This window comes from Ranitomeya variabilis, chromosome 3, assembly GCF_051348905.1.
Source record: "Ranitomeya variabilis isolate aRanVar5 chromosome 3, aRanVar5.hap1, whole genome shotgun sequence".
Taxonomy (NCBI): Eukaryota; Metazoa; Chordata; class Amphibia; order Anura; family Dendrobatidae; genus Ranitomeya; species Ranitomeya variabilis.
In genome coordinates this window covers 112,207,040-112,229,683 of record NC_135234.1, presented here as the reverse complement: position 1 = coordinate 112,229,683, position 22,644 = coordinate 112,207,040, and the positions used below count along the sequence as shown (strand labels likewise).

The following is a 22,644-nucleotide window of genomic DNA, read 5'->3' as shown; positions in this document are numbered from 1 at the left end:
CCGCAGTGCTCGCTTTCCGGCCGGCAGGCGCTCACACAGTGCAGAGAAGCTGAGACGCCGGGGACAGACACCGGAATGTAAGTATGTACTGTTTGTTTTTTTTACGTTTACGCTTGTAACCAGGGTAAACATCGGGTTACTAAGCGCGGCCCTGCGCTTAGTTACCCGATGTTTACCCTGGTTACAAGCGAACACATCGCTGGATCGCTGTCACACACAACGATCCAGCGATGTCAGCGGGTGATCAAGCGACGAAAGAAAGTTCCAAACGATGTGCTACGACGTACGATTCTCAGCGGGGTCCCTGATCGCTGCTGCGTGTCAGACACTGCGATATCGTATGGATATCGCTAGAACGTCACGAATCGTACCGTCGTAGCGATGGAAATTTCACTGTGACGGTACCCTAAGGCTATGTGCACATGTTGCAGATTGTATGCGTTTTTTCGCTGCGAAAACGCATACACAACACAACCCATTGAATTTAATGGGATTCTGCAATGCTGTGCTAATGCTGCGTATTTTTCCACATGTGTAGCATGTTCATTCTTTGTGTGGAATCGCGGCGATTCTGCACACATAGGAATGCATTGATCCGCTTACTTTCTGCATTGGGCTATGCCCACCATGCGGGAAGTAAGCGGATCATGTGCGGATGGTACCCAGGGTGGAGGAGAGGAGACTTTCCTCCAGGCCCTAAAAAAATAATTAAAATAAAAAAGTTATATACTCGCCTTCTGGCGGCCCCTGGATCCAGCCCAGGCCTTTGCGATGCTCCCGCCAGCTCCCGTTGCCATTGATGCCTTGCGACAATGACCTGTGATGACGTAGCGGTCTCGCGTGATGCTACATTGTCTGGGGTCATTGTCGCAAGACATCGCTGGGAACGGAAGCTGTCGGGAGCATTGCGAAGAGCAGGAAGGTGACAAGTGTGACCAACCTGTCAATCAGTTTTCCAAGAGATGCTACAGATCGCTTGGAAAACGCCAGCATTCTGCAAGCTAATTACGCTTACAAAACGCTAGTGTTTACCGGGAATACGCATGCCAATTGCGCATGCGTATTTCCCGCAGCAGCGAGTTGCGGAATTGCCCCGAAAATTTCCGCGGCAATTCCGAACGTGTGCACATAGCCTAAGGCTTTAATTAATAGGATCCACCAGACATCACTGACACACATCGTTTGTAACACAATCATGTCTTCTGTACACAGACTGAATATTGAGATATAGACAATAACTTGATTGTGTCTTGTGTTGTGCAGGGGGAACGTCTAAGTCGCTTTGGTTTTAGGACAGAGACAACAGGCAGAGTGGTATTTCGCTTCCACTCCATACATCAGTCACGGTACGAGCAGATATACAGTAATATACATAAGATGAATGAGTCTTGCAAATAATTGATGTAGACCATAGTGTAAAACTGACTGTAGATATGCAAATTCATGGGAATGTGTCATTTGGTTTATGCTTTTCAATGTGATGGAAGCATAAGATGTGGACAGAGGCCCTAAGGGTACCGTCACACATTGAAATTTTCATCGCTGCGACGGCACGATTCGTGACGTCGCAGCGTCGTATAATCATCGCTCCAGCGTCGTAGACTGCGGTCACACGTTGCAATCACGGCGCTGGAGCGATGCCGAAGTCCCCGGGTAACCAGGGTAAACATCGGGTAACTAAGCGCAGGGCCGCGCTTAGTAACCCGATGTTTACCCTGGTTACCAGCGTAAACGTAAAAAAACAAACCGTACATACTCACCCGTCGGTGTCCTTCAGGTCCCTTGCCGTCTGCTTCCTGCTCTGAGTGCAGCCGTACAGTGAGAGCAGAGCGCAGCACTGCTGTGATCTGCTCTCACTTTCCGGCCGGCACTCAGAGCAGGAAGCAGACGGCAAGGGACCTGAAGGACACCGACTGGTGAGTATGTACGGTTTGTTTTTTTACGTTTACGCTTGTAACCAGGGTAAACATCGGGTTACTAAGCGCGGCCCTGCGCTTAGTTACCCGATGTTTACCCTGGTTACAAGCGAAGACATCGCTGGATCGCTGTCACACACAACGATCCAGCGATGTCAGCGGGTGATCAAGCGACGAAAGAAAGTTCCAAACGATGTGCTACGACGTACGATTCTCAGCAGGGTGTCTGATCGCAGTAGCGTGTCAGACACTGCGATATCGTAACGATATCGCTAGAACGTCACGAATCGTAACGTCGTAGCGATGGAAATTTCAATGTGTGACGGTACCCTTAGTCAGCTGCTGCCACCTCCACACAAGATGGGCATATTTGAGACTATAGTATACAACCTAAGCATGTAAGGTCGTTTGGAACCTTTGTATGGACAGCTTCTACTGATAACATTCTATGTAGAGTGTCTCTGTAGCCGCTGCCATCTCCTATCTCAGTAATGGGAGACTCCGTCATCACTGAATACAGAATTTACCTCACAATTTAGAATTTTGATAATGACTGATCAATTTTGGCAGAAAAAGAAGCACATTTTTCTGATAAAATGTTACAATGTTGCTTATTTTATGTATTATATATTTTAATATGTACTATTGATTTATGAAATAAAAATTAAAACAACGGTTATACTTTAACCCCTTTCTGACATGTGCCATAACAGTACGCACATGTCGGACTCCCTCGTTTGGTGTGGGCTGAGCTGTACAGCTGACATGTGCCCAGGTAGAGTGGTCTCTAAAGGAGACAGTATTCGATCAGATTGCGGACATGTGGGGTCTCCCTCAAATTGATCTTTTCGCCTCCAAGAAGAACAGGAAGATCCAGAAATTCTGCTCTCTAGACTCAGGGGAGAACCCTCACATGGTGGACACCTTCAGGATGAAGTGGACCCTCGGCCTATTCTATGTGTTTTCCCCGGTGTGTCTCATCCCATCTGTCCTAAAAAAGATCAGGGAAGACAAAGCAAGGGTTATCCTCATAGCTCCCTTTTGGCCAATGAGGTAATGGTTCTTTTGGCTGAGAGCAATTTTGATTTCGGATCCGTGGGTTCTCCCAGAGGACCAGGATCTTTTGTCCCAGGGACCTTTTCTTCATCCTCAGGTGTCCAGGCTGCATTTAACAGCCTGGAACTTGAGAGGTCGATTTTAGAGGCTTCGGCTAGGTTAGCTTCTACCCTACTTAGTAGAAGAAAGCACAAAGATCTATGGGAGGACCTGGAGGAAATTCTTTATCCTCCTCGGGGGCGGATCTGGAGGGCAGATCTTGGGGGGCGGATCAGTCAGCACTAGTGATGAGCCAGTATGCTCGTTACTAGAGTTTCTCCGAGCATGCTCGGGTGGTCTTCGAGTATTTCAGCGTGCTCGGACATTTAATTTATGTGGACGCAGCTGCATGATTTGCGGCTGCCAGACGGCTTGAATACATGTGGGGGTTGCCTGTTTGTTAGGCAAACCGTACCCTTAAAGGGCCACTGTCACCCCCTCCAGCCGTTATGAACTAAAAGAGCCACCTTGTGCAGCAGTAATGCTGCAGTCTAACAAGGTGGCTCTTTTAGTTTTTGATTAAGTTATTACCTCAATAAAGCGTTTTGAAAATTGTCCACAAAGACCAGATATTGTACCTGGAGGCGGTCCTATGCGTCCTGTATGAATCCCCCAACGGCCGTCACTCTTCTCTTCAGGGGCGCTGGTTTCCGCCCCCTTCGCGGTGTTTCTTCTTAAATCCGGCGCCTGCGCTGTGCGTGCCTGCCTGGGGCCTGCGCAGTGTTCATTGTGAGTCACACTCAGACGCAGGGTGCCTGACTGCACCTGTGCAGGCAGTGCGGCCACCCTGTTGCTGAATACAGCAAGCCTCTGCCGTCTGTTCTGCACCAGCTGCAGGAAAACTACATTTCTCCTTCGCCTCATTGGGGGACACAGACCGTGGGTGTATGCTGCTGCCACTAGGAGGCTGACACTAAGTGATACAAAAAAAGTTAGCTCCTCCCCTGCAGTATACACCCTCCTGCTGGCTCTCAGCTAACCAGTTCAAGCTTAGTGTCCGTAGGAGGCACACGGACAGGTCTGTTTTTCAGACCAGAACTTTTCGGATTTTCTACTATTTAACCCTTTTACCTGGACGAAGGGGGCGACGGATTCTTTCATGTTCCGATCTCCCCCGAACCAACAACAGGCGAGCACGGGAGTTTCACCTCTCCGTATCCTCTCCTGCGACGTGGGAAGCCACTGCCTGAGCTGATTTTAGGGGCGACGGGCCCCTTCAAGGGCACCGATCTCCCCCCTCCCTTTTCAGACGAGCACTGGAGTGTCACCTTCAGTATCCTCTTCTGCAGCCAGGCCTATTGCCGGACATTCAGCCCTGCCCACCAGGTTTTACCCTCGGCTGTTCAGAGGCACTCTCCATTGTGGCGTCCGTGCAGCCCCCACTGCATCACCACTGAAAAAGCGGATGATGGAAGGAGGCGGACAGTTCCTCTCCACCCCCCTTTTACGGGGATGGTGGATGGAGGCTTCCCAACCCTGCACCGTCCTATCTACCCTGGGCACAGCTCTGATCTACAGCATCTACCATCCCCTTCATATTGGGGTTAGTGCACTTCAGGGGTCGTTTTTCCGGCGGTTATAGGAGGGCTCCATAGCGTCAGGGTCCCCTCAGAGCTCCACGGCACATTTCCCTACAGTCCACGGGTGCGCGCCGGCTGAAGCCATAAATTTAGTCCCCGGCTTCGGCCTTGTGTAGGCCGCATCCAGGGAAGCCCCGCCCACCGCTCGCATCATCCTAGCGGCTCCGCCCCCCTATTCGGGCGCTTCTCACTCAGGACGAGAGTCTCGGCGGCCATCTTCTTACCCCTGCCGACTCCAGCTGTAAATTTCCGGAAGCGGCTGCTGCATCGCATCAGCGGTATTCGGCGCTGAAGACAGCGCTATTCCAACGCCGACGGGGGACTCAGGATCCGGGTAAGCAGACAATCCCTCACCCGGCACCCCTCCTCGCACGCACCGGTAGCATTAAAGGGACAAGCAGCACAGTTGCCCTGTGCTTAAGGCTGGCGTTTGCAGCATGGGAGTCCACGGTTCTCCACCCTGGATGACAGTATGTTCTCCTCGTGCTCATCTTCTAAAGACATACTGAAACGGTCCAGGGAACCTGTCACTCCCTGATGCCTACCGACATCAAGGGCGTATCTATCAGCTCCCTATTCTTAAAGGCAATTCCCTCTTTAAAGGTACCATGTCCGGTAGTCACTGGACTTATAGGCACACGTCCATCATTCCCTGGCCTTTAAAGACACATGATCTCATTCCCTGGTCTTAAAGGTTCCCTAGTTTTAAAGGGCACATGACCAGTTTTTCACCGGTCTTACACTCATGACCATTCTAAGCCGGTCACTTTTTTTCCCAAAGCACCTAGTTCAAATCAGCTCAGGAGTCCTCCGCCGCCGATCCCAGCTCTTCCCAGAGTATCTAGTTCTCCTTAAGGGGGCTTTGTCGCTGGCGTAATCCATGGCCTCCCTGACCATGAGGTTGTACCCTCTGGTTTGAAGTCCTCGCAAGGCATATATATATATCTCCCCCTACAGGGGAACCTTAGGCTAGCAGGGGCCACACGTATTCTAGAAACGGAACAAGACTCCATATATGAAGCAGATGTTACCTCGGATCTGGATTCGCCACAGCCTCATAACAAGACCGATTCGCCTAGTTAGGCCATCACATCATTCTCTAGATTGGCAAGGACACACAGGGTCCCTCAAAACGGAAACCCTTAGTAGTGCATTTGCAATTTGTCCTGGACAGCGAGCATCCGGATAAGCGATTCACTGGTGAACACCATGGTAGCGCAGTGGTAAAACGCTATGAACAATCGCAAATGGACTTGCTCTGGAAACAGACGCCTCTTCAAGCGACACCAGATGCCATGCCTGGTTAAACTGCTTTTTTAAGGGCGACGTATCCTTCAAAGGACTCAGATTTCCTCACACCAGCTTCAAATGAGCACATGGAGTGTCGCCTCCTGGTATACTCTGGGCGACGGGTCCTTCAAAGGGCACCGATCTCCCCACACCTTCATCACATGAGCACATGGATTGTCTCCTCCACGTATACTCTAGGCGACGGGTCCTTCAGGGGACACCGATCTCTTCGCACCATCACCAAATGGGCACATGCAGTGTCGCATCCACGTATGCTTTGGGCGACGGGTCCTTCAAAGGACTCCGATCTCCTCACACCATTATCAGCACATGGAGTGTCGCCTCCAGGTATACTCTGGGCGACGGGTCCTTCAAAGGGCACCGATCTCCCCACACCTTCATCACATGAGCACATGGAGTGTCTCCTCCACGTTTACTCTAGGCGACGGGTCCTTCAGGGGACACCGATCTCTTCGCACCATCACCAAATGGGCACATGCAGTGTCGCATCCACGTATGCTTTGGACGACGTGTCCTTCAAAGGACTCTGATCTCCTCACACCATTATCAAAAGAGCACATGGAGTGTCGCCTCCACGTATACGCTGGGCGACGGTCCTTCAAAGGACACCGATCTTACGCCATCATCAAATGAGCACATGGAGTGTCACCTCCACGTATACTCTGCTACAGCCGGGCCTGATGTCATCCCGGTTCTCCATGGACTTGATCTCTGTAGATGTACAGATACCTTCCTTTTGGCTTCCGAGCAGTTCCTCTCTGCATCGCCTATAGGTAACGGATGAGGCAAGGAGGCGGACGATTCTTCTCCACCTCCCTGTTAAGAGGATGGTTGATTGAAAGTTCATCCTTTTATCTCTGCACGTTCAATGACGGCAGCAAATCAAGAGAGGGGTCTTTTTCCTCATCTGGCGGATGTAACCGCGCACTCTGCTTCCTGGCACCTGCCAGTTTTCCCTGCCCGATGGATCATCTTTTAACGATACCATGGACTGTCAGACAATGATTCCATTCATTCAGTCTTGCGGCATCGAGTTCAGCGCTATACCCTTCCTTAGCCTGCATGGGTTACCAGACCAATGGTCTATGGCTGGAGACCTTAGCTACTTTGTTTCACATTTATTTTTAGATCTATTATCTCTCCTTCTGGAGACAGTGCACCTGGCAATCAAATCTCTTGAGGAGGAGGCTTTGTGGCGCACGCCTCTTGGAATGCGGCTAGTTACGTGGCGCTGTCTGCAGCGCATGCCATTCCATTCAGAAGGGCTTTACGCATCAGAGAACGAAAGCTACTCTGCGTTTAAAAAAAAAATAATAAAAATAAATAAAAAAATAATGATTTCACTCCCTTACAGAGCAGTCGCTTATTCAGTGAGTGGTTGGGGTGTTCCCCACGTAGGAACAAAGGATCGCAGATGTCCTATAGATCCAACCAACAGTGGAAGCGTGGTCCAGGACAGTCTAGATCTAAGGGATCTTGGTTCCAAAAAGAGAACCGAAAAGTAAGACCAATCCTGGAACTCTAACCTCTAACGAGCTTCCAAAACGTCCTCCTCCGTTGGATGGAGGTCCTCCACTTGGCCATCACTTGTATAGGGAAAGGTGGAGCTTTTTTTCTGGTATCCATCGACTTTCGGGATGCTTACCTTCACAAGTCACGACCTTGCCCTTCGGCTTTGCTAACGCTCCCAGAGTGTTCGCCATTATCATGACGGCGGTCATCCTTACGATATCCTTCCTCTCCTGGGCCGGCGGATAGACTTAAACAGGTCTTCCTCTTTCCCAGCCCAGCAGATATCCTTTTTTAAGGATGATCTTGGACACCTCCAGAGAGTTGGAATCCTCCCTTGAAACAAGGCTGTGGTCCTTCAACAGGGCGCCCTCGCACATGGTCACTCATCCCCTCATTCCGGGCCAGAATGGACATCCGGCAGTTCTGGCAAATGCCAGAACGGCCTGTCTGGTCTTGGGCTATCTCTTCTGCTACGTCTTTAAAAAAAAACAAACAAAAAAAAAAACCCGGGTTCTCAAAACAGGGCTGATTTTCAGCCCCGGTCCGTACCTGCCTTCATTCCATCCGATTTGCTAGGAGTATCCTTGGATAGAATGTGGGAATGGAGGCAGTTCCCTTCGCTCCGCTTGTTTTTTCCTACAGATCAAACAAGTTTCCAGAGGGTAATCTCTGAGTACCTTTCTCGTCCGGGGGAGATCCTTTCTCCCGGCTCAATGGTTGCTAGTGTCTGCGGAGCGTCGCCATACTGCTCACGGCCTCTGGTTACCTCGGGAATCCAGTCTCCCAACCGTTTTTTTTCTGCGGATCCCAACGGTACCTTTGCTCCCACAGCAGGACCGATGCCCTCTGGCAGGTCTCCCCTTCCAAACTCAGTTGGATATTATCACGGCTGTTCAATACGTCTATCGTCTTGTAGGTACCCACGGTCAGGCATCTTGACCTACGTACCTCACACTCTCTGATAGGCCGAGATTTATTTTTTGGTGATCTTGGCAGTACTCATCCTGAGAGTACAACTCTGAGCTGCAGTTTTGTCTCTTGCCGCCAGGGTCTCGCCTCAACTCGGTGGGAGTTTTCATATGGAAGTTTTCCAACTTATCTACCTTCACTGGAGCACTCCAGATGTAGATCGGATGGCATACAGCCTGACCACCAATGTACTCGAGTTCAGGTTTGGCCTCGACATCCGAAAGCCATCGCAGTGCATACTCCATCACGCCTCTTCCACTAGTTCCGAGGGTCTTTAGGAAGCAGGAAGACCCCAGTGACCCTGGGACATCCGTGTTGTCCTAGTCAATTCAGATGAGTCTTCGAAGCTGGCCACTCCGGTCCTTCAAACCCTTTTTTCCTTATTACCATCTTTCTTCCCTCTCCTCTTTCGGCTCCCGTCCACAAAATGGAATGAGTACCCCATTTCCTGCACAATGTGAGTGTCCTGAGTAGGTACGTGTCTAGGACGGCGTCCTTAGAGAGGATGGACACCTCATCTGGGCTTCCTGATGGTCTTTCTTGTTTCAGGAAGGGCTTAGCCGTGTCTTCGGCCATGTTAGTCTGGTGGATTCTTTACGCATCCAGAAATCCTTACGTGTTAGAGGACAGTATTTATTTTCACTCCACTCGATCAATCGAGGGTTCTTGGGTTCTAGACACCAGACGTCAGCAAAGCACGTCTGTCATCTTTGCGGGTTCAGCCAGTCCGCATGCATCCTTGAAGCACTACAATTCCCAGACTTCCGCAGATGTAAGTCTGGGCAGGCGGACTCTGCAGGCCGTGGTAGCGCACTTGTAAGTGGCGGTTGCACAGGGCCTGATCTGCCCACCCAGGGACTGCTTTAGGACGTCCCACGGTCTGTGTCCCCCAATGAGGCGAAGGAGAAATAGGGATTTTTGTGTACTCACCGTAAAATCCTTTTCTCCGAGCCATTCATTGGGGGACACAGCTCCCACCCTTTTTAGCTTATGCTTGTATATTTATATAGTTTTCACATGTGTGTATGTATGTGTATATGTAGGTGTATATGTATGTGTGTATATATATTATTATATTTGACATGCTATACTCTCATATCTACTTTGATATACTCTACTCTCATATTTTCTTTCACATACTATACTTTTGATATACTCTTCTCTCATATTTACTTTCATATACTTTCATACGTTGTTATTGATCTCCTACTGCTTTTGGACCGAACTGGTTAGCTGAGAGCCAGCAGGAGGGTGTATACTGCAGGGGAGGAGCTAACTTTTTTTGTATCACTTAGTGTCAGCCTCCTAGTGGCAGCAGCATACACCCACGGTCTGTGTCCCCCAATGAATGGCTCGGAGAAAAGGATTTTACGGTGAGTACACAAAAATCCCTATTTCCCAGCGTCCCCCGATAGACCTGGCAGTCAGGGCATGCTGGGAGTTGTAGTTTTCCAGCTGCTGGAGCGCAGTGACGTCCATGGAGCCTGTACAGCGCTGGATAACACCGTACAGCGCTGGATAACACCGCACCGCGCCCGGAGGAGCCTGAAGACAGCGGCCACCACTGGGGTAACAGCTCCGCCGCTGTCAGGAGCCCTGGATCTGCGCTATGACCGACAATGAAGACTGCGCCTGCCCCAGGCAGGCACGCACAGCGCAGGCGCCGGATTTAAGAAGAAAAAGCGCGAAGGGGGCGGCGACCATCGCCCCTGAAGAGAAGAGTGACGGCCGTTGGGGGATTCATACAGGACGCTTAGGACCGCCTCCAGGTACAATATCTGGTCTTTGTGGACAATTTTCAAAACGCTTTATTGAGGTAATAACTTAATCAAAAACTAAAAGAGCCACCTTGTTAGACTGCAGCATTACTGCTGCACAAGGTGGCTCTTTTAGTTCATAACGGCTGGAGGGGGTGACAGTGGCCCTTTAACTGCTTCCGTTAAAAGGCGTATCGGGGTCGTTAAGGGGTTAAAACACTTCACTAAAAAAAGCAATAGTATTTGTGACCATCCAACTCAGTCCCCCCATACCCATCATTTCATGTTTGAGGGTGCTGGAGGTGAGAAACGCTTCAGTAAATGAGTACTTACAAGTTGTGTAACGTGTATAGCTTTCCTTAGCAGACTTGTAATTCACTGAAACTGAGCTGTATCTTCTCTCCATTTTGTATATGTTGCTCCGCAGATCCTTCCTTGACAGGAACTCTCTGAGGAAAAGGATGCAGAGTGTATTGGATCGTCTGGGAGGCTCCAGCCAGCAAAGCTCCATACTCAATGTCCTTGGTACGTGGTTCCTTCTGTAGATTCGATGCAGAGAACCACCTAGTGGTTATTTCTGATATTGCAGCCTGTCTCTATGATCTGCCAGGCTCAATGTAAGTTATACGTGTTCTAGTTTGCTAAGTACCGAAAGGAAGGAAAAGTACAACAGTGACTCCACATATAGCATCAAAATATATATATCTATGTATATGTCTATATATATATATATATATATATATATATATATATATATATATATATATATATATATATATATATATATATATATATATATATATATATATATTGTGCGAGTATGTGTATATATATATATATATATATATGTGTATATATATATATATATATATATATATATATATATATATATATATATATATATATATACACAATACAACTTATACTTTAGTTCATTATTTTCTGTGTAGTTTTAGGCTTCTGCATGAGTATTACATTTGAAAGCTCCTCAGTAGCTGTGTGTCCGTGTTTAGGACCTGGTTCTGCTGAGCCCTTATTCACACAGGATGTCACTATGACGCATGGTAAGGCTTTAATATTAGAGGTTAGGACCATCCCCAATTTGGGTACACCTTGACTAATAGGAATAATAGCTGTACCGTATGTCAATCCTCCGGCATCACTGCTACTAATAGCCACTGTTACTAGCGCTTCATTACGCGTGTCACTACGTCTGCTGCATTGCCACTTCTTACCACCCCACCTTGTATCACTGCTCTTACCTTCATAATGGACGTATCTGAAAGTCTGTTACTTCATTTCTGAGTTCTCCGTGTAGCCGAGTCGCTTTTGTTCTCCAATTACGGACCTAGTCCGGACTAATCTGTAATTTCCTCTATAGTTGTGTAGAGAAGATGGGGAGCGTCTAGTAGAAGAAGGCTGTAATACATGCAGATGACATATTTTCACTGTTTGCTATTGGTGAAGAATCGTGGCATCTCTCACTGCTGAAGGTCCAGCAGGACTTGGTCATTGCGCTTAGGGTCTATTGAGAAAGGATAAATCTATTTCCATTTATGTTAAGTTTAATTTTATTGCAGATGCTTTCCAGAGAGCAAGAAGACGAATGCAACAGGCAAGGGAGAGCCTCCCAATCGACATTTTGAGTGGTACAAGAACATTACAGCTCGAGCAGTCAACAGCGTGAATGTCAGAAGCGCTTATTTACACGCAGTTATTGTCCAAAGGCTGTATGTTACTGGGTCTATCACTGACGGGTCACTCTCTGTTTACCCAAAGAGACCTGTCAATCAGGCCAGGTGGGAGAAGCCATCAGGGAGCCGCCCACTTGGCTCTTCTCCCCATTCATACTAGTTTTCAACCGTTTCTTCTAAAATGCTGCAATGTTTGTGACGAGGGGCGCTGTTCCTGTGGTTCGGGCAGCATGAGCCTCTTGTCCATTGTATTTGTAACTTGCACAATTTGTGATATGAGAGTATAAAGGGGTTAAAGATGCCTATGCAAATTTTCTAAAAATTACATTTATCCGGACACATTCTTTTGCCAAAATTGTCACAAGCCGAATGACAAAATGTGACATCAGTCACATTATATAACCTCTTAGTTCCTGCATGTATCCTTGGTGTCAGCCCATAAGCGGTCATACTGAGTGCACCACTATGCCCGCTGGCGCTGATGAATATAGCCGAGTGCTGGGCTTTACTGGGCAGCCCCTTGCCTAATCACTTCAGCGCCTCATAGAAAAACAACACTTTCTTCCCGCAGCAGCACTGTTCCTGAGCATTGCTGGAACGGCATCATGGAAGGAGAATACACCAGGGCTTGTCCAGTAGCTGACAACCCCTTTACAAGCATCTTTTCTGAGGACATACCCCCTTTAGGAAGATTAGAAGACTTTTTGTATCAGCACTTAAATGATATATCTCTGTACATAGTTTATTATGTGTTTTTTTTTATATTTATTAAAATGTATTTCAAATGTATAAAGTTTTTTTTGGCATAATACTTGGGTGATAATTTTTATTTTAACATGTTAGAAGGGGTATTCCCTTTAACATGTTAGAAGGTGTAGTAATAGTAATATCATTAGCTAATACCTCCAATTAGAAATGTAGTATAGTTCTCCCGATAACCTATGCCCCTTACCCCATGTGCAAGGCATTGCAGTTGTTATGGAAATTTGGTTTGGATAAATCTATCCCTGTGTGTGCTGTGGCCGTTCCCAATTAGACTGAGTATTTTGAGCACTCAAGAATGAGACTGCACACCATTGTGACAATAACATTCCACCAATACTGATGATTTATTGTACGTACATGGATTTATAATTGCATATAGAAAGGGGTGGTTAGTTAATTACCATATTGTCAATCTCCTCTGTTATTGGTTATCTAAATATATATGGAATATTGTGATTAGTGCACATATGAATGCTGATTAAGCAACTAAAGTGTAGCTGTCTGCATCTAGGACAAAGTTGAGACATCTGATCATCACTTAATACACCTGGTGCTGTTCCGCTTTTGGCTGGAAATCCCCGAACAGTCTGTCTGGCTTATATCAGTTTATGTCAGCCATTTTAAGCAATTGATTATAGTGTATATATTAGCTGTGGATATAGGAGTATACATGAGTATATATAATTATATAGGAGTATATACGCAAGTGAGATCTATATGATATATATTTCCATCACACAGTATCTTAGGTATCCATGGTCACGACCACTAATATAGTAACTGTTAGTTGCTAGTGGTCGTAAACATGGATACCTAAGCAACTGCAATGGCGGGCACATGGGGTAAGTGACATAGGTTATCAGAAGAACTATACTACATTTCTAATTGGAAATAATAAAAAAAAATGCTGGAGTGGTGCTTAAACATTTAAGTAATTGGATGTGTGCTCATAAGCAGAGTAGTATTATGGGAGAGGGCAACATGGAACTATCTAAGTGCAGTATGAAGATACAAGCAAACAGATAAGTTGTGACTGGACCAATAGATAGTGAGGCTGTGCTCTCACCTTAGCCGCTGCATTACTCAGCAATTTTCATTTTCTTTTTGCTCATCTGGTTTTTTTTTTCCTCCCCATTTTTCAAAAACCAAACCTTTATTTATTCAGTCGCCATGACAGCACAACGAGAGAGGGGATCCGCCCTTCAGGGACAGGAAACCTACAGACATAAAAGGGCGGTACCTCTCTCCCGCATCAGTTGGTTTCCTGTCCCTGACAGCGGAACCTCTTCAGGCAGGCCTGGTGAAGAAGGTCGAAGATATGAAGATCCCACTCCTGACACGCCGATGCAGGTAGCGGGGGTCCCCTACCTCGGCCTGTTCAGGGGGCAGGAAGCACCACACGGCAGGGGGACTGCCTAGGCTGGCTTCTATGGTGGCCGCAGCTGTACCTGCTGTATGGGGGGCTTGGTGCTGCGTCTGCCGGTCCTCCGTGTCTGCCCGTGCCCTGCGGTGGGGGTCCATATCGATCCGGGGGGTCTGCTGCCGTCCTGGACCGCTTCTCTGCTTGCTGGCCGCTGCGGCGTCCGGAAGGGGCGTGTCCGGATGACGCGGTGGGCGGCGCGGCTTGATGAAGCGGCCGGGCATGCGCAGTAGCGCCGTCTTCCGGCCGATTGCGGCGCCCGGCGTCTGGGGCGTGCCTGGGCCCGGGGGGGGGGGGGGGGGGTCCGTCGGTCCAATCGGCGGGCAGCGGCACTGCAGCACGGAGCAGCGGACCCTAACGATATGCATATCGTCACCAGCACCTGGAGTTCCCTGCTGACCCCCATCCGGGGGCGGTACCCTGGGGGCATGGAGGCTTATTTAATGCTGCGCACATGGGCTGCTAAGTGTTCCGAACGCAGTCCATAATGGGAGTCGCCAGAAGGAACTCAGAGCGGCCAGCAGCAGCAGCCACTTCAGTCTGAGAAGCCTCGGAGAAGCTCCCAGCGTCGGTCTAGTGGCAGTAGCTGCGCTGGTGGAGCTAAAGGGGCCCAGAAGCCAAGACCAGAGTCCTCAAGCCGTAAGGGATCATCGGCTACGAAGGACCCCCCGTCTACGGGGAGGAAATGTCTAACTAAGGCCAAACATAGGCAGTGTGCAGAGCCGCTTTCGGATGGTCATTTAAAAAGTTTATGCAAATCCTGTATACAACAGTTACTACAGGAAGAGGCTCCTGATCTAACCTCTGCAATAAAGGAGATGGTTAGACAAGAAGTTAGAAGTTCTGTAAGATCCAAGTCTCGTATAACGGAAGTTTAAAAATTCATCCCCTGTATCAGAAGTGCTATCGGACTCGGGGGAGCTGAGCTCGGGGTCCCTTCCATCATCTGCCTCCTCTGAGGAATTGGAGTCTAGTCGGGCCTGTCTGTCCCTTGATAGTCAACCATCTAGTTAAGATGGTCAACAGTACGATGGGGATAGAGGACACCCAGGCAGAGTGCTCCATTCAGGACGTTATGTTCAGGGGTATAGAGCGAAAATCCCGAAGGGCCTTTCCAGTCGTCGATAAGGTTAAGACGCTGATTTCAAAGGAATGGAAGAAGCCCGAGAGAAAGGGGTCACTTCCGCCTGCATTTAAAAGAAGATATCCCTTCGAGGAGGAGGCTTCATCCTCATGGGATAAAGTCCCGAAACTAGATGCGGCAGTCGCCAAAGCGTGCAAAAAGACATCTCTTCCCTTTGACGACCTGGGGAGCCTTAAGGACCCATTAGACAGGAAAGCTGATAGCTTACTTAAAGGAGCATGGGAGACTTCGGCTGGATCCTTGAGGCCTGCTATAGCAGCCACCTGTACAGCTCGATCCTTGATGGTGTGGTTAGGTCACCTTGAAGATCAGCTCAGGGATAAAGTTCCCAGATCTGAAATATTAGCCTCTATGCCTATAATACAGGATGCTGCAGCTTTCCTCTCAGACGCGTCAGCAGACTCGGTCAGATTGGCTGCCAGGTCCTCAGCGTTATCTAACGCAGCCAGGAGAGCGCTATGGATAAAATGCTGGCCAGGGGACTTGCAGGCCAGAACAAAGTTGTGTAGCATTCCCTGCGAAGGAGCTCATTTGTTCGGACCTGTCCTGGATGAACTGTTAGAAAAGGCGGGAGATAGTAAGAAACGCTTCCCTTTTCTAGGAAGACCCTTCTACAGACGGGACTCCAATAGAGGATGGTCTAACCGCAGAAGACCCAACAGATTCTAACAGGGATTCTAACAGATACGACAGTAACAGAAGAAGGGGTAAAGGATTTATATTTAGTCCTTCACGAGATTTCAAGAAACCACAATGACTGGCGGACCAGGTGGGGGGTAGGCTTTTGGCCTTCTACCCGGCCTGGGTAAAGATCACGAGCAGTCCATGGATTCTAGACATTGTGAAAATGGGCTTAAAATTTGATTTCCACCATATTCCTCAGGACAAGTTTAAGATGACACCTGTTCGTTCCTACTCTACAGAGCAGTTGGCGCTGGAGTCGGAAGTCCGGGAACTCCAACAGAAGAGGGTTCTGATTAGAGTCCCTACAGAAGAGGAAGGTAGGGGGTTCTATTCCCCTCTATTCCTGATCAAAAAGCCTGACGGTTCATATCGCACAATTATTACCTTAAAAGGACTGAACAATTTTTTGTTGATTCCATCCTTCAAGATGGAATCAGTTAAAACGGCAATAAAGTTACTTTTCAACCATTGTTTTATGGTCGTCTTAGACCTCAAAGATGCCTACTACCATGTTCCAATACATGTAGATCACCAAAAATTCCTTAGGGTGGCGGTTTCACTTGCCGGCACGGTAGAGCATTTCCAATATCAGGCACTTCCCTTCGGAGTCGCTGTCGCACCCCAGGTGTTTACAAAAATCATGGTGGAGGTTATGGCACACCTGCATGAACAGGACATATTAATAATCCCATACTTGGATGATTTACTGATTGTCGGTCATTCAGAATTACATTGCAAGGATCAGCTAGAGAAGGTGATGGGAGCATTGCACAGACTGGGCTGGATTATCAACCTTAAAAAATCACGTCTACAGCCCCTAACATCACAAGAGTTTCTGGGATTTATTATAGACTCTAGCCGGCAGGAATGTCGCCTGCCGGATGCAAAAATAACTAAGATTCAACAACTAGTCACCAGTGCAATCGACAATCCCTTAGTGTCTTTGAGAAGTGCAATGTCGCTCTTGGGTTCCCTCACTTCTTGTATCCCGGCGGTTCTCTGGGCGCAGTTCCATACCAGAACACTACAATGGGACGTCTTACACAATTCCTGTCGTCTAAAAGCTCACCTCGACAGTAAATTTTCACTTTCTGCGGAAACTACGCATTCACTTGTTTGGTGGACACACGCATCAAATCTTTGTAGGGGGGTCCCTTGGACAAATCGTATATCCAGAGTGTTAACTACGGATGCTAGCCCTAAAGGTTGGGGGGCTCACTTAGGGGAGAATTGCGTTCAGGGGTTATGGTCTCAGTCGGAGCTGGACTCATCCTCCAATCTGAAAGAGCTATTGGCCGTACAAAACGCCTTAAAAAGGTTCCTTATACCCCTACAGGGTCGACACGTGAGGCTGTTATCGGACAACCGGGTAACCGTGGCCTACATTAATCGTCAAGGAGGTACGCGATCCAGTTCATTAATGAAGGTCGCAAATCATATTTTTCAGATGGCCGAAGAACATCTTCTCTCTCTAACAGCTCTTCATATAAAAGGAAGTCTCAATACCAAAGCTGACTATCTAAGCCGCAACATGCTCAGACAGGGGGAGTGGTCGCTGAACCCGGCTGTCTTCGAGCAGATCATACAGATGTGGGGTTGTCCAGACATAGACCTTTTTGCCAGCAGGGAGAACAAAAAATTACATCAGTTCTGCTCCCTAAATCCAAAAGACAACTCGTATGCAGTAGACGCTTTTCTGATATCATGGCACTTCAGTCTCGCTTATGCCTTTCCCCCTCTAAACCTAATCCCATTAGTTCTGAGGAAGATTCGGGAGGACAGAGCCCGGGTAATCTTAATAGCCCCATTTTGGCCCAAAAGAGCATGGTTCCCGTGGCTGAGGAAGTTGTCTGTCTGCCAACCGTGGATTCTTCCAGAATTGCCAGATCTGCTCTCCCAAGGCCCAATCCTCCATCCGCGATTAGCCAACTTACACCTAGCAGCGTGGAGTTTGAGAGGTTGTTACTAAGGGGGAAAGGATTCTCTCAAGGCCTAATAAATACACTCCTTAAGAGTAGAAAACCCGTTACAACAAACATCTATGTTAGAGTGTGGAAAAAATTTCTTTGTAGTACAGGGGCTCAGATTGACCAAAAACCAGATATAAATCAGATTCTTCAATTTTTACAGAAAGGTCTAGAGATGGGCCTGGCCACAAGTACTCTCAGAGTTCAAGTATCGGCTTTGGGGGCGCTATACAATTTTAATTTGGCCAGCAATCACTGGATTTCTAGGTTTTTCAAAGCAGTGACTAGGTCCAGACCAATCATAAAACAAAAGTTAGTCCCATGGGACCTAAATCTAGTACTCTCAGCCTTAACGCAAGCTCCATTCGAGCCTATCCATACTATCCCTGTAAAAATCCTTTCTATCAAAACAGCCCTTTTGGTCGCTCTCACATCTGCAAGAAGGGTTAGTGATCTACAGGCACTTTCCAGACATCCACCATACATGCAGTTTAGGGAGGATAGAGTAATCATGAAACCTGATCCCCTCTATCTTCCAAAAGTTGCTTCAAAATTCCATAGATTACAAGAAGTAGTCCAGGAAAGAAATATATCTTGGTACCGTGTTAGCCAGTAGATAGAAAAATATTTAGAATTGAGAGTCCTCAGTGGTTGATACCTTTTAATGGCTAACTGAAAAGATGGTAACAAATTGCAAGCTTTCGAGACTACATACGTCTCTTCATCAGGCAAAGACTAAAACAAATTCTGAAGAATCACATATTTATGCACAACATAGTATAGAGAAAAAAAAAAAAAAAAAGGGGAAAAAAAACCATGGATAAGCTAGGTGACATGAAGCAGAATTACCATGGGTGATAAACAGTTACGTCCATAAATATTGGGCCAATTCTTAGATAAGGATTGTTTTATTGTCCTGTGATTAGGGTCTCGTTCTGTTGTGATGACCCCACATGGTCTGAGGGGCAAGTTCATTAGTTGATGTAAAAAGACATAAATCCGTGTGACACATTCATTCCTGCATTTAGAGTGTCAAAGGTCGTCATCAGTTTATACTCCCAGACTCTTCTGTCTCTCTGAGTTTTGAAGTTACTTTTCAATACAAGTAATTTCATGTCCATAATGCTATGATTTGGGAGACAGAAATGTATTGCCACAGGTATATCCATTCTTTTTTCTTTTATTGTATGGCGATGAGAGTTCATCCTTGTTCTCAGTTTCTGCCCTGTCTCCCCAACATACAGACCCCCAGTTGGACATTTAGTACAAATAATTAGGTACACCACATTAGAAGTGATGCAGCTGAATGTACCTGGTATCTTGTAGTCCTGGTGTGAATTGGGGATCTTTATCTTGTCCGTGGTCATTATAAATGGACAGGTTTTACATTTTTTCTGATTGCAGGGAAAGGTACCTGCAGCTGTTGGAGAGGACAGGGAGCTTCTGACAATGATGCTTCTTAGATTTGGGGGCTGCCTAAAACACAGTAGTGGGGGGTCTGGAAAAATGGATTGTAAGCGGGCATCTTTTTGCAGTAAAGGTTGTAATTTCCGTGCAGCTCCCCTTAGCGCCTCCAGATTTGGATTGTAGGTGACCACTAGAGGCACCCGGTTATTTTCTTCTTTAGTTTTGTAATGTAGCAGGTGATTCCTTGATATTCTGGTGGCTCTTGTAATCTGATTTTCAATTGTTCTTGGATGGTAGCCCTGATTCAAAAAGGTCTTTCTGAGGCGACCCAGGTGTTCATCTCTATCCATTGGGTTGGAACATATACGATTGTATCTGATGGCTTGGCTGTAGACAATGGAGTTTTTTATGTGTTTTGGATGGAAACTGTCCCATTTAAGGTATGTTGGACGGTCGATTGGCTTCTGATACAGGGATGTCTCTATTTTATTGTTCTGCAGCTTAATGATGGTGTCCAAAAAGTTAATTTCAGTGCAGGAGTAGTTGAGTGTCAAGTTGATGGTAGGATGAAATTGATTAAACTGTTCATGGAACGACTTTAGCTGTGGCTCAGACTCCGTCCAGATGATTAAAATGTCATCAATGTAGCGGTAGTACGCCAGAGGCCTGATGGGACATGAGGACAAAAAGTCGCTTTCAAGCTTGGCCATGAACAGATTTGCATACTGTGGGGCCATTTTACTTCCCATTGCTGTGCCAGTCTCCTGTAGATAGATCTTCTTGTCAAACTCAAAGTAATTGTGGGTGAGGATACATTTTATAAGTTTCACCACAGAATTTGCATCAGTCCCTGTGTTTTCCAGGAAGAATTTGCAGGCATTTAATCCATCCTGATGTGGGATATTGGAGTACAAAGATTCCACATCCATGGTGACCAGGATGGTTCCTTCTGGTAGAGGACCAATTGCTGATAGTTTATTCAGTAGGTCAGTTGTGTCCTGAATGAAGCTGGGTGTATCTTTTACTAGGGGTTTAAGAATACCCTCTACCCATCCAGATACCTGCTCAGTAAGGGTGCCCACACATGAAATAATTGGTCTTCCTGGGTTTCCAGATTTGTGGATTTTGGGAAGCATGTAGAATGTCCCTGTTCTTGGACTTTCTGGTATCAGGTCATTGGCTCTTATGGATACGTCAGGCAGACAAGATACTAACTTGTTTAGTTCCTTGTAATAGTCCTGTGTAGGATCCGACTCCAATGTTTTGTAGTAGCGTGTGTCCATAAGTTGTCTGTTTGCTTCCTTCATGTAGTCTGATGTGTTCATCATGACTATTGCACCTCCCTTGTCAGCAGGTTTGATGATGATTTCTTTGTTGGTTTTCAGAGACTGTATGGCCTTTCTCTCCTGGGCACTGATGTTGAATGCTTGTGTCCTGTTAGTATCTATGATGGTGGATTTTATCAAATGTCTGAAGGAGTCTATATAGTTATCCAAATGAGGGTTGCGTCCCGGTGGAGGTGTCCAGTCTGACCTCTTTTTGGTTGTTAGAATCCCTTTTCCTTCAGTCTGAGTGTTTTCTGAATCTTCTGTATCATTGAAATATTCCCTCAGTCGCAGTCTCCTGAAAAAATGTTCCATATCACTGCAGAGTTCAGTTTTATCCAGGGCCTTAGTAGGACAAAATGAGAGTCCTCTGGAAAGCACAGCCAGCTCCACTTTGTTGGGTTTATAATCTGAGAGATTAATGACACAGTTATTTGTGCCTGGAATGGAGTGGTTGTCCAAGTTGTCAGGTTTAGGCTTTGTTTTGTATCTGTTTGCATAGAGGCCTGAATTGAGGCGCAATCTGTGCAGTTTCTTTTCCTTGTTATGAATTAGATGGGTCCGTAGTTTGTTGTAGTATTGTTGTAATTTTTGCTCTGTGTCTGCTGTACGTGTTTTCCTCAGGGTTTCAAACTGCCCTTGGACTTTACTCTTTATGCTGTAGCAGACATGCAAAAGATGATTCCTTAATCTCTCAGAAGTCCTGTGACACAGGTTCTGTGCATAATGGGTGTTGTAGGTATGAAGGATTGGGTTTGTAATCCAGAGTCCTTTGGGAATTAGATTCTCCTTTTTGCATGTAGATAGGAAAAAAATGTCGCTGTCCATTTGTGCACGTTTCTTCAGAAGTGGTTTTAGTTCCATAAAGATGCGGTACATTCTGGTATCCTCCATTTTGATACAGGAAAGAAATATATCTTGGTACCGTGTTAGCCAGTAGATAGAAAAATATTTAGAATTGAGAGTCCTCAGTGGTTGATACCTTTTAATGGCTAACTGAAAAGATGGTAACAAATTGCAAGCTTTCGAGACTACATACGTCTCTTCATCAGGCAAAGACTAAAACAAATTCTGAAGAATCACATATTTATGCACAACATAGTATAGAGAAAAAAAAAAAAAAAGAGGGGAAAAAAAACCATGGATAAGCTAGGCGACATGAAGCAGAATTACCATGGGTGATAAACAGTTACGTCCATAAATATTGGGCCAATTCTTAGATAAGGATTGTTTTATTGTCCTGTGATTAGGGTCTCGTTCTGTTGTGATGACCCCACATGGTCTGAGGGGCAAGTTCATTAGTTGATGTAAAAAGACATAAATCCGTGTGACACATTCATTCCTGCATTTAGAGTGTCAAAGGTCGTCATCAGTTTATACTCCCAGACTCTTCTGTCTCTCTGAGTTTTGAAGTTACTTTTCAATACAAGTAATTTCATGTCCATAATGCTATGATTTGGGAGACAGAAATGTATTGCCACAGGTATATCCATTCTTTTTTCTTTTATTGTATGGCGATGAGAGTTCATCCTTGTTCTCAGTTTCTGCCCTGTCTCCCACACATACAGACCCCCAGTTGGACATTTAGTACAAATAATTAGGTACACCACATTAGAAGTGATGCAGCTGAATGTACCTGGTATCTTGTAGTCCTGGTGTGAATTGGGGATCTTTATCTTGCCCGTGGTCATTATATATGGACAGGTTTTACATTTTTTCTGATTGCAGGGAAAGGTACCTGCAGCTGTTGGAGAGGACAGGGAGCTTCTGACAATGATGCTTCTTAGATTTGGGGGCTGCCTAAAACACAGTAGTGGGGGGTCTGGAAAAATGGATTGTAAGCGGGCATCTTTTTGCAGTAAAGGTTGTAATTTCCGTGCAGCTCCCCTTAGCACCTCCAGATTTGGATTGTAGGTGACCACTAGAGGCACCCGGTTATTTTCTTCTTTAGTTTTGTAATGTAGCAGGTGATTCCTTGATATTCTGGTGGCTCTTGTAATCTGAGGACTATACACAGGACTATTACAAGGAACTAAACAAGTTAGTATCTTGTCTGCCTGACGTATCCATAAGAGCCAATGACCTGATACCAGAAAGT

General features: G+C 46.6%; 1 protein-coding gene across 2 annotated transcripts in view; it reads left to right on the top strand.

The window, feature by feature from the left end:
- The window catches only part of MKS1 (MKS transition zone complex subunit 1), a 45,304-nt gene extending 32,663 nt beyond the window's left edge, over positions 1–12,641 (top strand). Inside the window, exons 16-18 of one of the 2 annotated variants that reach the window (XR_013223728.1) lie at positions 1,264–1,346; positions 10,568–10,665; positions 11,721–12,640. Coding sequence is in view for 1 of the 2 variants with exons in the window: in XM_077294516.1 (XP_077150631.1) it covers positions 1,264–1,346; positions 10,568–10,665; positions 11,721–11,827 (288 nt within the window). In the remaining variant the exon portion in view is untranslated. Of the gene's footprint in view, positions 1–1,263; positions 1,347–10,567; positions 10,666–11,720 lie in introns of both variants that reach the window. The other variant, XM_077294516.1, reaches the window with a different exon arrangement.
- Positions 12,642–22,644: the final 10,003 nt, after the last annotated feature.